The sequence below is a fragment of the Marmota monax genome, unplaced genomic scaffold (assembly GCF_021218885.2).
Source record: "Marmota monax isolate L192 unplaced genomic scaffold, Marmota_monax_Labrador192_F-V1.1 WCK01_AAM20220418_F8-fsc00008, whole genome shotgun sequence".
NCBI lineage: Eukaryota > Metazoa > Chordata > Mammalia > Rodentia > Sciuridae > Marmota > Marmota monax.
The window spans coordinates 3,584,351-3,596,650 of record NW_026694432.1 but is presented as its reverse complement, the minus strand read 5'-3'; the positions used below and the strand labels follow the sequence as shown (position 1 = coordinate 3,596,650).

General features: G+C 53.6%; 1 protein-coding gene across 1 annotated transcript; it reads right to left on the bottom strand.

Annotated features, from left to right (window-relative positions):
• Nucleotides 1–2,113: 2,113 nt before the first annotated feature.
• Pdzk1ip1 (PDZK1 interacting protein 1) lies at nucleotides 2,114–7,865 on the bottom strand. Its single transcript, XM_046469385.2, has 4 exons — nucleotides 7,499–7,865; nucleotides 4,899–5,007; nucleotides 3,124–3,219; nucleotides 2,114–2,538 (listed from the first exon to the last, which is right to left on the bottom strand). The coding sequence occupies exons 1-4, from the start codon at nucleotides 7,836–7,838 to the stop codon at nucleotides 2,463–2,465; spliced, it is 621 nt and encodes a 206-aa protein (XP_046325341.1). The 5' UTR covers nucleotides 7,839–7,865; the 3' UTR covers nucleotides 2,114–2,462.
• Between the last annotated feature and the right edge of the window lie 4,435 nt (nucleotides 7,866–12,300).

The following is a 12,300-nucleotide window of genomic DNA, read 5'->3' as shown; positions in this document are numbered from 1 at the left end:
CGGCCAAGCCTCCTTTCCCTCCATGATCAGGCCAGGCTGGCAGGTGGGAACAAGCGATAAGGACTGGGGGTCTTGGCCGTTCTGGTCAGAGCATGGAGTGGGGGTGGGGGCTGTAAGGTCAGTTCCAGTCCAGTCCCCTTGGGGGTCCCCAGGGTTCCCATCATCCTGGTCCTGCTCAAATTGAGAGAGACAGAATAGGAAAGGGGGGAAGGAGGCTCTTAGAGCAGAATGCCCCTTCTGTCCCCTTAGGCTGATGGAAGCAAGGTGAGTTCAGGCAGAAACTGGCCCCTCCTGGCAATGCCTCACAGGTGGCTCTGCCTTCCGAGGAAGAGAACCAGACCTGACCCACCTTCACCTCCCAGGGACAGCTGGGATCAGAGGAGGGAGGAAATAAGACCCCATGCAAGGAGAATCACATCCAGGCCATCAGAAGGTCCCCACCAGAAGGCTGAAAAGGAAAAAGAAGGTGTTTGTGCCTTAGCAGAGACTAAGCCTCTAGGAATCTGTCTCTCCTACAGTGAGTGAGAAGCTGGGCTGGTTGCTAAGGAACCCTGCCCAGAGCCAGAGGAGCCTCCACCAGGAAAAACAAAAACAGGCACCGATGTGATTCTGCAACTTGTATTTGGGGCAAAAAATGGGAGTTCATAACCCACTTGAATCAAATGTATGGAAGATGATATGTCATGAGCTTTGTAATGTTTTGAACAACCAATAAAAAAAAAGAAAAAAAATTAAAAAAAAAATAAATAAAAATTGAAAGAATTAAAAAAAAAAAAAACAGGCAGAGTTTAAACTAGCAGAGGCCACATGAGCAAAAGCCTAGAGTAGGAATCATGGGAACAACAGCCACAATTCATACAGCTAAAGCCCAGAGAGGACATAACTTGGCTCAGGTTGCACAGCAAAGCAGAAGTGGGCCTGGAACAAAGTGGCTATACCCCAGTCCCTCTGCTGCAGCCACATCCTAAATCCCAGTGAGATGACAAGGTTAATTCTGGTTTAAGATGAGTCTTCCCTGGGGTATTTGGGTGAGCCTTGGAACAGCAAAGGAATGGCTGTGACAGGATGAGACGGGTGGCAGGGGAGACATTAGGACAAAGTACACTGTTAGCCCCACTACCTTGGATCTGAGAATGCTCCTGGGTGAGTCTGTCTTGGGTTGTTACCCCAGAGAGAAAGAGCCAGAAGCCGTTCCCTGGGCAGTCACAGAGGCAAGGGCCCAGGGTCAGCCAGGCCCTGAGTCATGCCTCCTCCCTCCTCGGCCTCATACCCATCACCTGACCCCCAACCCACTTCAGGACTGGGAATCAGGCCTTGGTGAGGACTGAGTTCTACCGCAGCTCTGCGGTGAGACTGGCCAAATCTTCCACAGAGAAGAAACTGAGCTCAGAGGAGTCAGCCACTCTCCTGAGGTCACAGAGCAAGTTGTCAGGGGGCCAAGAACTCAAATCTGAGCTTCCTTGAGTTCTTCCTGGACTCTCCTGGCACTTCCTTGCCTGACGCACAGCACACAGGGGCAATGAGAAAGCAGGTAGAGCTGGATGGATGAGAGAAGAATGAACCCATCACAATGCCAGGCATCATGGAGGCAGGGTGGGGTGCTGCACGAGGAAGGATGGGTTGCGGGTGAGACTTGAAGGAGGGGCTCTCCCTGGAACAAGGTAGAGTGGGTGGGTTCCCTGGCCCTTAGCTCTCTGATCCCCTCTTTCTGCCTTCTGTACAGGAAAGAACCTAGGACACACCTTGAAACTGACAAGGCTGGGGTACCCTGCTTGCACCAGGGCCTGCCCCGCCTGGGAAGCTCTCCTGACTGCTCCTGCCCAGGGGAGGGTTTAGGGGAAGGGTTTAACCCCAGGGAGCAAGGCCCATCCTCTGGTCAGAATGAGCCCAAATTCTCCCACACAAGGGCGTTCATCTGACATTCCTGGAGGACACTCTGCCTGGTCACCAGGACATAGACATAAGCTCACAACATGGCCCTCACCTCTCCTGGCCTGGCCCCCTTGGCCCCAGCCGCCCTGTGGCCCCAGAGACTTCCTGGGTAATCCTCCAAGGCCATCATGACAGTGGTTTCAGAAGGTGATTATCATGACTCAGAAAGCAAGACAGGGTCTCCCTGGAAGCCAGAGGGGCTGTTTCTGAGCCTCAGCCCCAGAAGTACAAAAAGTCTTTATTTCACAGAAATAAGGGTCCTTTCCACGGTTATAGGGGAGAAAGGGAGGCAGCCCGGGAGGCTAAACTGACTGCGTCTTCCATCCACTCTTCTGAATTGGGTGGGAGGCATCCAGGAAGACGCGAGGGCCATACCGGCACCCCAACCTGGACATGGTCTGAGCCCCAACCTCGACTGGCTAGAACTGCTGGGCAGTCAGTCCTTGACTGTAGATTCCTGCACAGAGAAGGCAGTGGCCAGGTGGTGGTATCCACCTCAATCTCAGGGCTGGGGGCCACCGTGAGCCAGGTCACATGGCGGTGCTGCGGACCTTGCTCTCCTCCTCCTCCAGGGCATTCTCATAGGCATTTTTGTGCTCACTGGACCTGAAAGAAGAGGCAGGGCCTGGTGGTCAGCAGGCCTCGCATCACTTCTCCCTGCCCACCCTGTGCTGGCGAGAGTGGTATCTTGTAGAATAAACTTTTGGCTCCCAGGAGGGGCTTCTCCTGACCACACCTGGGCATGTAGACAGGAAGCCTCTCAGCACCACCTCCCTGAATCCCATTGTCCTCCTCCCTGGGATCCTCCTCCACTGGTCACCCATTGAGCCCATCTCCCCGTGCTGAACTCCCTCCCCACTGAGCCCTCTCCCCTCAGGGTCATCCCTTCATGGTATCCCTTCCTTGGTTGAACCCCTTTCCTCCACAGCACCCACTGGCCTGTGAGTCCCACGCTGAACCCCCACCCACTGAACCCCCCTTTCAAGTAGCCTTCCCCCAACTTAGCCTTCTTACCAAACTGAGGCTTCACCTGCCCATGGAGCCTGGTGATCCCCACAAAGTCCCCGACACCTCATTAGCCCTTCCCCACGGGAGTCCCCACCCTCTTTCCCCACCTCCAGCAGCACCTCCTCCTGAGGTTCCCTTTGGGCCCTGGAGCCTAGGGCAAGCAGCCCTGTACCAGCACCTCACCTGAAGCTGGCCACCGTGGAGGAGTACCTTCCATCCATTCCCACCAGGATCCCATCTGCCTTGTTCCCAACAGTCATGACCACGTTTCCAGGCTCCCTGGGGACAAGGCTCATTAGTAGCATCCACTGATAGCCCCCCACCTCACCCTATCCGAGCAGATCCTATTCTGGATGCTGGTTCTCACAAGCGCAGGACAAGCATCTCTGTCTAGCAGGCCCTGCCATTGGCCTATCTAGGGAAACTCACACTCTTCTTCCTGCTCCACAGTAGGGGCCAGAGATCTGCAAGATTTGCCCTGAGTCCAAGGCCTCTCTCCACTGCCTCCCAGCCACCCTCAGCTCAGGCCTCAGAGCAGAACAGCCAGACTCAGTGTCTGCCCAGAATCAGGAGCAGATCCGTGGTCCATCAGCGGCCCCTGAAGGAGAGCTGGCCGGTGGAGGAATGAAGCATCTCCACAGAAAGCCTCTTATTCAAGCATAAACTCACAGCAGTGTGGGCTCCACCTCACCCCCAAAACTGCTCTCGTGAGGGTCACAGGGACCCTTACACCTGCTCGTCTTTCCTTGGACATCCCACATAAATCAGATTCAACATGGCCCCAATAAACTCATCAATTGCCTCCAGATCTGTTCATCCGCTTATGTCCTATACCTCAGTGAGGTTCCCAGATATTTTCCTTGATCTTCATCCCCCTGGGTCCACTACTGTCTCTGTCCACCAGCCTCCAAGGGCCCACCTCCTGGACTGCTCTTAGACTCAATCCCTTTTCAGTATCACACCTGCCACGTCTAGTCCAGATCATCCCAACCTCATGCCCCGGCTCCTCATTGCTCCCCAGGCCTGCAGACTGCCCCCATGCACCGTGTAGCTGCCAAGTGGCAGCCAGAGTGACTGCTAAGGCTGTGTCCCAGGCTTTAAAACATGCTTTAAAAATTCCTCTGCACCAAGATGAAGCTCAAAGTTCAGGCACAAGGGCTCTCTTGGCCTGGGTCCTGCTCACCTTGCCTGCCTCGTCTTGGGCCTCCCCTGTCCCCTCTCCACTGAGCAACTAGTGTTTCCTCTGAGGCTGTGCAGGGCTACGGCTGGCATCCTGGCCACCGGGCCACCTTTGTGAGCATGGGAAACAGTGCCCTGGGAAAGATGTGCCCTCGCCCCAAGGCCCTGACCTGATAAATGAGAGTGCACTCTTGATCTTTGTGCATTCATACCCAGTGGCCCTGGTGCCAGGCCTCTAACTCAGGGCCATCCAGGAGTACTCCCCCTGTCCTGTAACTGCCTCCCCCAGGCTCGAGGATGCATATGCCATCAGGGAGGCCTTCCCTGACCACCCCCAGACCAGGGCAGCACACTGTACAGTCTCCTTCATCAGCACGTGCACTTGTGTTTGCTGTCCAGTCTGCAACCCAAGAGCTCCACAGCTGACCCTGGAAAAGGATGGGAACTTCCTTTCCAGTAGAAAGACCAGGCTGCTATCCCAACTCTACAAAGGAAACCTCAAGACTCCAAGGAGAGAAGATATTTTCCCAAAACTCACAGGGAGGGACCACCAGAGCTGGCCAATAGAGCCCACATCTGGGAGCCAGCAAGCCTGAGGCTAGTTCCCACAGTCACCAACTCACCCTGTGACCTCGAGCCTCAGTTTCCCTTCCACACCGTGAGAGGACCTGACCCAGAGTTTTGAGGCCCTTCTCCCCACTACTAGAGCAAGAGCAGTGGTCCCGAGGCCACCCTACCTGTTCAGGACCCCAGCCCCAGGGCCCTCAGGCAGCACTTACGGCTCTTCCTGGCACCAGAAGTGGTTAACGGCAAAAGCAATTGCAACGAGAACCAAGTACACGGCCACTGCGATGAGGCCCTGCATCCAGGGCTGCAGGTTCCCCAAACCTGAAGAGGGAAGGGGGATTTTGAGTGCAGAGCAGGGGCAGAAGGCGCCTCCCACTGCAAGGGCTGGTGCTTGTGTGGGGGGCCACCGGCCGCTTCAGAAACACGAAGGACATTCTGGGTAAGAGGACTGGCAATGAGGGCCCATCTGACCCCACTGAGCATGAGATGTGGTTGGAAAGAAGGGCAGAGGCCCAGGGAGAGACAGATGCCTGACCACGGCCTGACAGCCCACAAGGCCGTGGGGCTCAGAGTGCTGTTTCTGAGATCTGGATCCCTGCGCCTCGTCCCCTCCCCCAGGGGTCACGTGCAGGCCCCCCAGGGAGTGCTGGGCCCCAGGGACCAAAGGGCAGTTCCCCTGGACAGCTGGCCCAGGCCCTGCCAGCTAGGAGTGGCCCCTCCTCCTTTGCAACTGCCATCAGGCTGGAAACTGGCCCCAAACTGCCAGAGAAGGGCGGGCATCTGGAAGATCCTGCTCCGTGGCAAGAGGCTGGGAGGAGCTGCGAGGGTGTGAGATCCGGCCAGCCCAGCCGAGCTGCTCAGGTCAGCAGCTCCGGGCGCACAGAGCGGTGACAGAGTTGAGATGAGGGGGACCAGGAAGGAAGCTTCCAACCCTGAGCCCCTTTGGATTCCTCCAGCTGGGTGGTGTTCAAGGGGAGTAGGGCCAGAGACCAGGTCAACGCTCCAACCATGCTGTTCTATGCACTTTTTTTTTTTTAGTTGTAGATGGACACAATACCTTTATTTTGTTGTTGTTGTTGTTGTTGTTGTTTTTAACGTGGTGCCGAGGATCAAACCCAGTGCCTCACATGTGCAAGGCAAGTGCCCTACCACCGAGCTACGATCCCAGCCCCTGTTCTATGCTTTTTGACTGTTAACAACAACTCCTACCCTCAAGATGTCCCAGAAATCTCCACCCTTAGGCCACAGGGAGCCCCAAAGAGCTCCCCTCTCTTTCCTGGGCATCACTGTGCGACATGAACCAGAGGGAGCTCAGCCCTGCAGAGGAGAGATACTTAGTAGGTAAAGGTCCTAGGAGGGAACAGAAGTCAACAGGGGGTTTCTGGTTGGGGGGTCCGTATCCTTCAGCCATTTTATATTCTGAGAGCCATTCTATATTATGACCAGACTGGGCATCAATGACATTCCTTCTACCTTACTGTCACTCAAAAGACCTCCCTTGAGTCTACCCTAAAGCTCTCCTGCTGCAGTGAAGGCTTCACCTCTTCTTTGAACTCTTTCTGAACCTAGCAGGTGTTGGGAAGGAGGGAGGATTGTGGAACTCTTTGGCCTATGGCTAGGTCAGACCTTGCTTAGCTCCATGGATAGCAGAAGATATACAGTGTGGTTATCCTACAAAGATGAGCATTTTTTAATTTGTTGTTCCTCCCAAGAGAAACAAGCACATTGCTCTCTCAGGTAAATAAATAATTGCTCACGCATTGGGAGCAGCCCTGGGAGGCCCCTCCCTGCTTTCTCTAGACCTTGTAGCCAACTCCCTTCAGACACAAGAGGGACTACAATCCTCTGGTTCCTCCTCCCCTGCGACTCTGGAGCAAGCACAAAGAGTAAGGGACAGAACCTGGGGCAGGAGAAGGATGGCCTGGATCCTGTTCCTTCTTGCCCTGCTCTACAACCCATGTAAGTTACTCAGCCTCGGGTCTCTTCAGTTCCCTAGAGGGCCTCCAGGACCTGGGAGACAGAGCTGGAGTGCGTGCACACACACACACACACACACACACACACGAGAGTTCAGGAGAGCTTGGAAGCATCTTTGTCAGTTCCCACTAGATCCAAGGGCCACTGCAAAGTCACCAGATTTTGGCCACAGATGCACCCTAAGAGTGCCGGGTGGACCCCAGACTTCGGGATGTTATGCTTCAGTGGGTACAAAGCTATCCCACATCCCTGACCTGGCAGCAGCCCTGGAAGGTGGGAAGAGTGAGGTTTTCCATCCTCATCTTATATGAGTGAGAAAACTAAGTTTCAGAGAGGAGCAGTGATTTCATCAAGGCCACACAGCAAAAAAGACAGCTGGACAGGGGCACTGTTCTCTATCCAAGCCCAGGAAGCTGAGAAGATGAGGACCAGGTCAAAGTCTTGGGCAAACCCCTGACAGCACGGCCCCTCGCCTAGAGCAAGCCTGCCCTGAGGAGGTGTAAGCCCCACTCCTACCTTCCCCAGAGCCCCTGGCCCCCAGCCCTCAGAATGCAGCCGTCACTAGGGCAGTTCCTGCTCAGGTCTAACCGCTCTTCCTCCCACAAATCCTAGACCCACCATTTCCCTGTCTTGTCACCTCTTCTCACAAGTGGAAAACAAATCACAGAGACCTGATTCAGAAAACTGTGCCTTTGGAGTTTCCTCTGGCTAATCTGGTACCTGCTGAGGGGGGTGGGTAAAGCCAGGACACCATCCCAGCCACCCCTGGATCACGAGTGCCCAGCCCAGCCCTCTCCTCTCTGCAGCCACCAGGCTGTCCCCTGTCCTGTGCTACCTTGTTGACAGCTGGCAGGTGGCACTGAGGTGAGCAGGCCCAGAATGACCAGGTTGAAGGCTGACATGGCTGCAGGTAGCTCCTGGGCCTTCCCTCCGCGGCTGCTGACTGAGCTTCTGGAGCTGCTGGGGGTGTTGGTGGTGTTTGCCTGAGATCCACTGAGCACAGTCGGATCCTGGAGGGGAGGAGAGGAGCGAGTGAGGAAGAGGGCCAGAGAGGGAGAAGGAGGGGGAAGGACAGCGGGGGAGAGAAACTGCCCTCCCTCCCATGGAAATGAGCTGGCTGGACTGGCTTCCCTGGACTGGTTTCCCTGGCCGTGCCCAGCCCATTGAGCTGGCATTTGAGGTCCTCCTTCAGAGACCAGCTGAGGAGGTGAATCTGAGGACCTGGGAGGTGTGGGGAGAGCCCCAGACACCTGGAGCCCCATACTGCCCCACAGTCCCTGCCTGGGCTCCACATTCCTGGCAGTGGGGCTGGGCTCTGGGGAAGAGTGACACATTGTCTCTTCTGCACTGAATGAGTCCAGTGGGTGGAGCTTCTTGGAAGGATACAATGGAATTAAGAAATCTGCGGCTGGCTCAGGGCCTAGGGAAAACCCCAGAGGCACAGGGAGGCTCACAGCCACCCACTTTCTCCAGAGCCTGGCCTGTTCTCTGTTGTCCCCCTCACCTGTCCCTGCCTTACCAAGCAAGACCCTGGGGCTCCCCTCTGGGGAATACAGCCCAGTTTCAGTGCTCCCCCACCCTCTGGCCCAGCCCAGTAGCTCCCTAAAACCACTCCCTCCCACAAATCACAACAGAGGGGCTGAGGTCCCAGTCCCCGTCTTTCCCAGCCCAACTGACCTGGACCCAGTTCACCTCCTCCTCCTGGCCCCATGTGGTCCCTGGAGATGTGGCAGGTCTCCCTCAGACAAGATCTGAGCTAGATCAAAGGCCTCAGCACCTACCCTCAGGTCTGGCTCCAGCAGTCCTTGGAGGCAGAAGTAGGTATGAAGAGGCTGCTGTGGAGGGAGAAGAGAAGGTACCCCCAGGTGCCGAGGTCCAAGCTATACCCAGGAGCAATCTGAGGAAGGTTCACCTACCATCAAGGACACCTATCAGCTATCACCTGATCCTGGAGCCAAACTCCTCATAAGAGGCGAAACATCCCTCTAGAATCACATGGCATCCAGTCTACCCTCCAGCTCAGGGACTAAGCATAACCCAAGTTCCTATCAAGGCCAGGGATCATGCTAGTCTTCCTTGCCCCAAGCCACAGCAGGACTATGGGAAGCTTAGGTGCTGGGAGCTCCTCATGGGAACCTGGTATGCAATGGCTGAACGCAGAGTACAGCAGTGTGCACGCTGTTGCTTGTATGACCTTGTATGACCTTGGAGACGGTGCTTCCCAAAGGATGTACATGTCTCTGAGCTCTTCATGTCCTTGATCTGGGTCCCAGACAGATATTCAAATTGCCTTTGGAAAGTCTCAGGGCACAGTGGCTAGGGTTCATATTGACCAAGTCATAGTGTCCATCTGCACATGGGTACAGAACAAGGAGTGTGTGATTGAGGCCCTACATGGGGCTAAGTTCAGTTCCCTGGCCACCAGAAAATCCATATCTGTTCATAACTTTCCTAAGAACAGTGGGGCTTTACAGAGTTTGATGTGAATGGATTTGAAGACATGGTAGCAGAGAAGTGGGCAGCTGTCAAATACATCCCATAGTTTCCTGGACAAATGGCAAACCCTGTACTGGTGAGGTTTTCCACCGTGTTACCACATCCTTCCTCACATTCACCAATAAATCTTACTTCTTGCCTATAAAGAAAGGAAAGGCTAGGCAAAGCTGGTGGACCAGGAGCAAAGTCCCTAGGGAGTCTCCTTCATAGCCTCTCTGCCCAGAGGAAGTCAAACTGCTGTTCAGAGGACCCACTGGGTACCCTTTTCCATGTCAAAATGGTTCTGCCAGTTGGGAGCACTCAGAATCATGTTTTGTCCCTGGTGTGTGTGTGTGCGCGCGCACACACGCTCATGCATGCAAGTACAGTGGGCCCATTACCATCCAAAACTTGGGTATCTTCTGTGGGGAAAAAGGTACACTCAGACATCACTGGTGGGACTGCAAACTGGTTCAACCACTCTACAAAGCAGTATGGAGACTCCTCAGAAAACTTGAAACAGAACCACCATTTGACCCAGTTATCCTGCTCCTCAGTACATACCCAAAGGATTTAAAATTAGCATATTAGAGTGACACAGCCACATCAATGTTCACAGCAGCTCAATTCACAATAGCTAATTTATGGAACCAACCTAGGTGATCTTCAATAGATGAATGGGTAAAGAAAATGTGGTATATATACACATGGAATATTACTCAGCCATAAAGAAGAATGAAATTATGGCATTAGCCAGTAAATGGATAAAACTGGAGACTATCATGCTAAGTGAAATAAATCAATCCCAAAAAACCAAAGACTGAATGTTCTGTCTGATATGCAGATGCTGACTCACAATGGTGGTGGTAGGGGTGGGGGCGTTCCACCAGATTAGAAGGGAGAATGGAGGGAAAGGAGGGGGATTGGGAATGGGAAAGACAATAGAATGAATCGGACATAACTTTCCTATGATCATATATGAATACATGACCGGTGTACCGCCACATCATGTACAACCACAAGAATAGGAAGTTATAGTTCATATATGTATGATATGTCAAAATACATTCTATTGCCATGTATAACTAAAAAGAGCAAAGAAAATTTTAAAAATAAAATAAAAATAAAACTGGGTATCCTCAAAGTGCTCTAGGAGAACTTTGGGTAAAGTTGAGTGATGCCTCCTGTCCATGTATGTCCTGCTCCCCCTCCCACAACAACTTGGGGTCAGAATCTGTGGGCACAGTCTGGAGAGTGGTAATGAACAGCCAGAGAATCACTGGTTGGAATGTAAGGAATGAAGTTGAATTTAACAAACATGCAGCAAGGGTTTTAAGCAGGGGAATCACATGGTCAGAGGTGCATTTGAGAAAATGAAATGGGCATCAGAAATGGAAAAGGGAGATCTAGAGAGACCACAAAGGAGCTACACAGCGATAGCCTGCAGCAGGGGTGTGGCAGTGGGGGTGGATCTGAGCCCTGGTAGAAAAGCCTGGGCATGGTTACTAGAACAGTGACTAGCTGGACAAGGTGAGGAAGGAGGTGACTCTTGGTTAGGTTTCTGACTTGGATAGCTGAGTGGATAGTGGTGTCTCAGGTGCCTTAGATGTACTGTGTGTGGTACCTGCGGACCCTCCAGAGGGAGGCATCTAGAAGGCAGCAGGATCCCTGGGTCTGGAGAAGAGAGTTAGATCTGAGGGACACTTGTGAACAGTGATGGTAATTCAGGATGGGAGTGCAAGACCTTCAGAGAGAGAGAGAGAGAGTTTTCAGGGACCAGGATGCAACCCCAGCACACAAGTGTCTCAAAAGAAGAGGAGGCAGGATGGAGCAAGAGGATGAAATCCCAGAAAAATTGAATATCCGAGGAGCCAAGGGTGGAGAGATTCAAGGGGAGGTGGACAAGGACGTCACCCAGCCCCACCAGACAGTGCAGCTGACCAGCTTCTGCCATCAGCAAGCAAGACACAGTTTCTGCCTTTTCTCACTAAACTCGCTGGATAAAGGCAAGGCAAGGACTCTCTGAGCCATGCTTTGGGGGCAGTGGAGGGGGAGGATGAGCAGGAAAGACAGCAGGTGACCAACAGGCGGAAAGCCCAGCTCCCAGGTCAAAGTCCCAGGCTTTAAAGCAAAACAAGTTGTCCCGGAAAAGGGGGGTGTGGGTGGACACTTGGCTTTGAGGCTGGTCCCTGCTCCCTGGAGGTCCTCACAGAGGAGAGGAGGTCATCTTCCCAGCTATGTGGACATTACTGATCCCTGAGGTAACAAAGTGGTCAGTGTGCTCTGGCTTAGGCCCAGGGTCTGGACTCAGGTCTCAGCAGCCACCAGGGTTGGACCCTGAGTCCTCACCTTAGAGCAGCTGTTCTATCGATGCTTAATCCCTCCCACCTACTCCCAGGCCAGCTCTGCCTCCTGAAATCATCAGGCCCCTTAGACAAGCCCTGCATCTAGCTAGAGCTTATGTGATTACTCGTTAGAAAAGCCTGAATGGACCGGGACTAATTCCATTTGTTACCAGCAGGTGGCAGTATCTAGCGCCAATCCCAGACTGGTTGGGAAGGTAGGGGACCAGCACAGAGCTGAGGAGTCCCCAACTTCCTTCCCCTCCTGCCCCCTACTTTCAGCCTCTCATGGGGTGATCTGGAAGAAGAGAAGGTGGATGTGGATGCAGTCGTTGATGCTGGACAGTGCACATGGCAAGCCAGGGCTGCAGTGGAGATCTGCATATGACCACTAAAAGTCAAGGAAGGCATCCTGGAAGAGGTGATGCTAAGGGAAAAGTTGATTGAATGTTGGATTAGGCAGAAAGACAGAGTGGGGAAAGCGATCCAGGCAGAGAGCTCAGACTGAGTAAAAGCAGGGTGCTCAGAGCACAGATAGAAGCTTCCTTCACTCCTTCTTACAATGCCTCACCTCATTACTGTCTTTGCTTGCAAGCCTGAGAGCTCCTGGACACTGTACTCATTCAAACAGATTCTGCTTAGACACTTTAACAGCTTCCAGTGGCCCTTAAAATAATGTCCGGACTTCTTGACCTGGTCCTGAGGAGTGGGACAATCTGCCCTTCCCCTTCTCTCCACCTCATCTGGCCCCAGTACCTCCTGCATCTGGGCCAGCTCCCCACTTGCTCTGCCCTCTGCCTGGAGCACTCTTCCCCTCCTA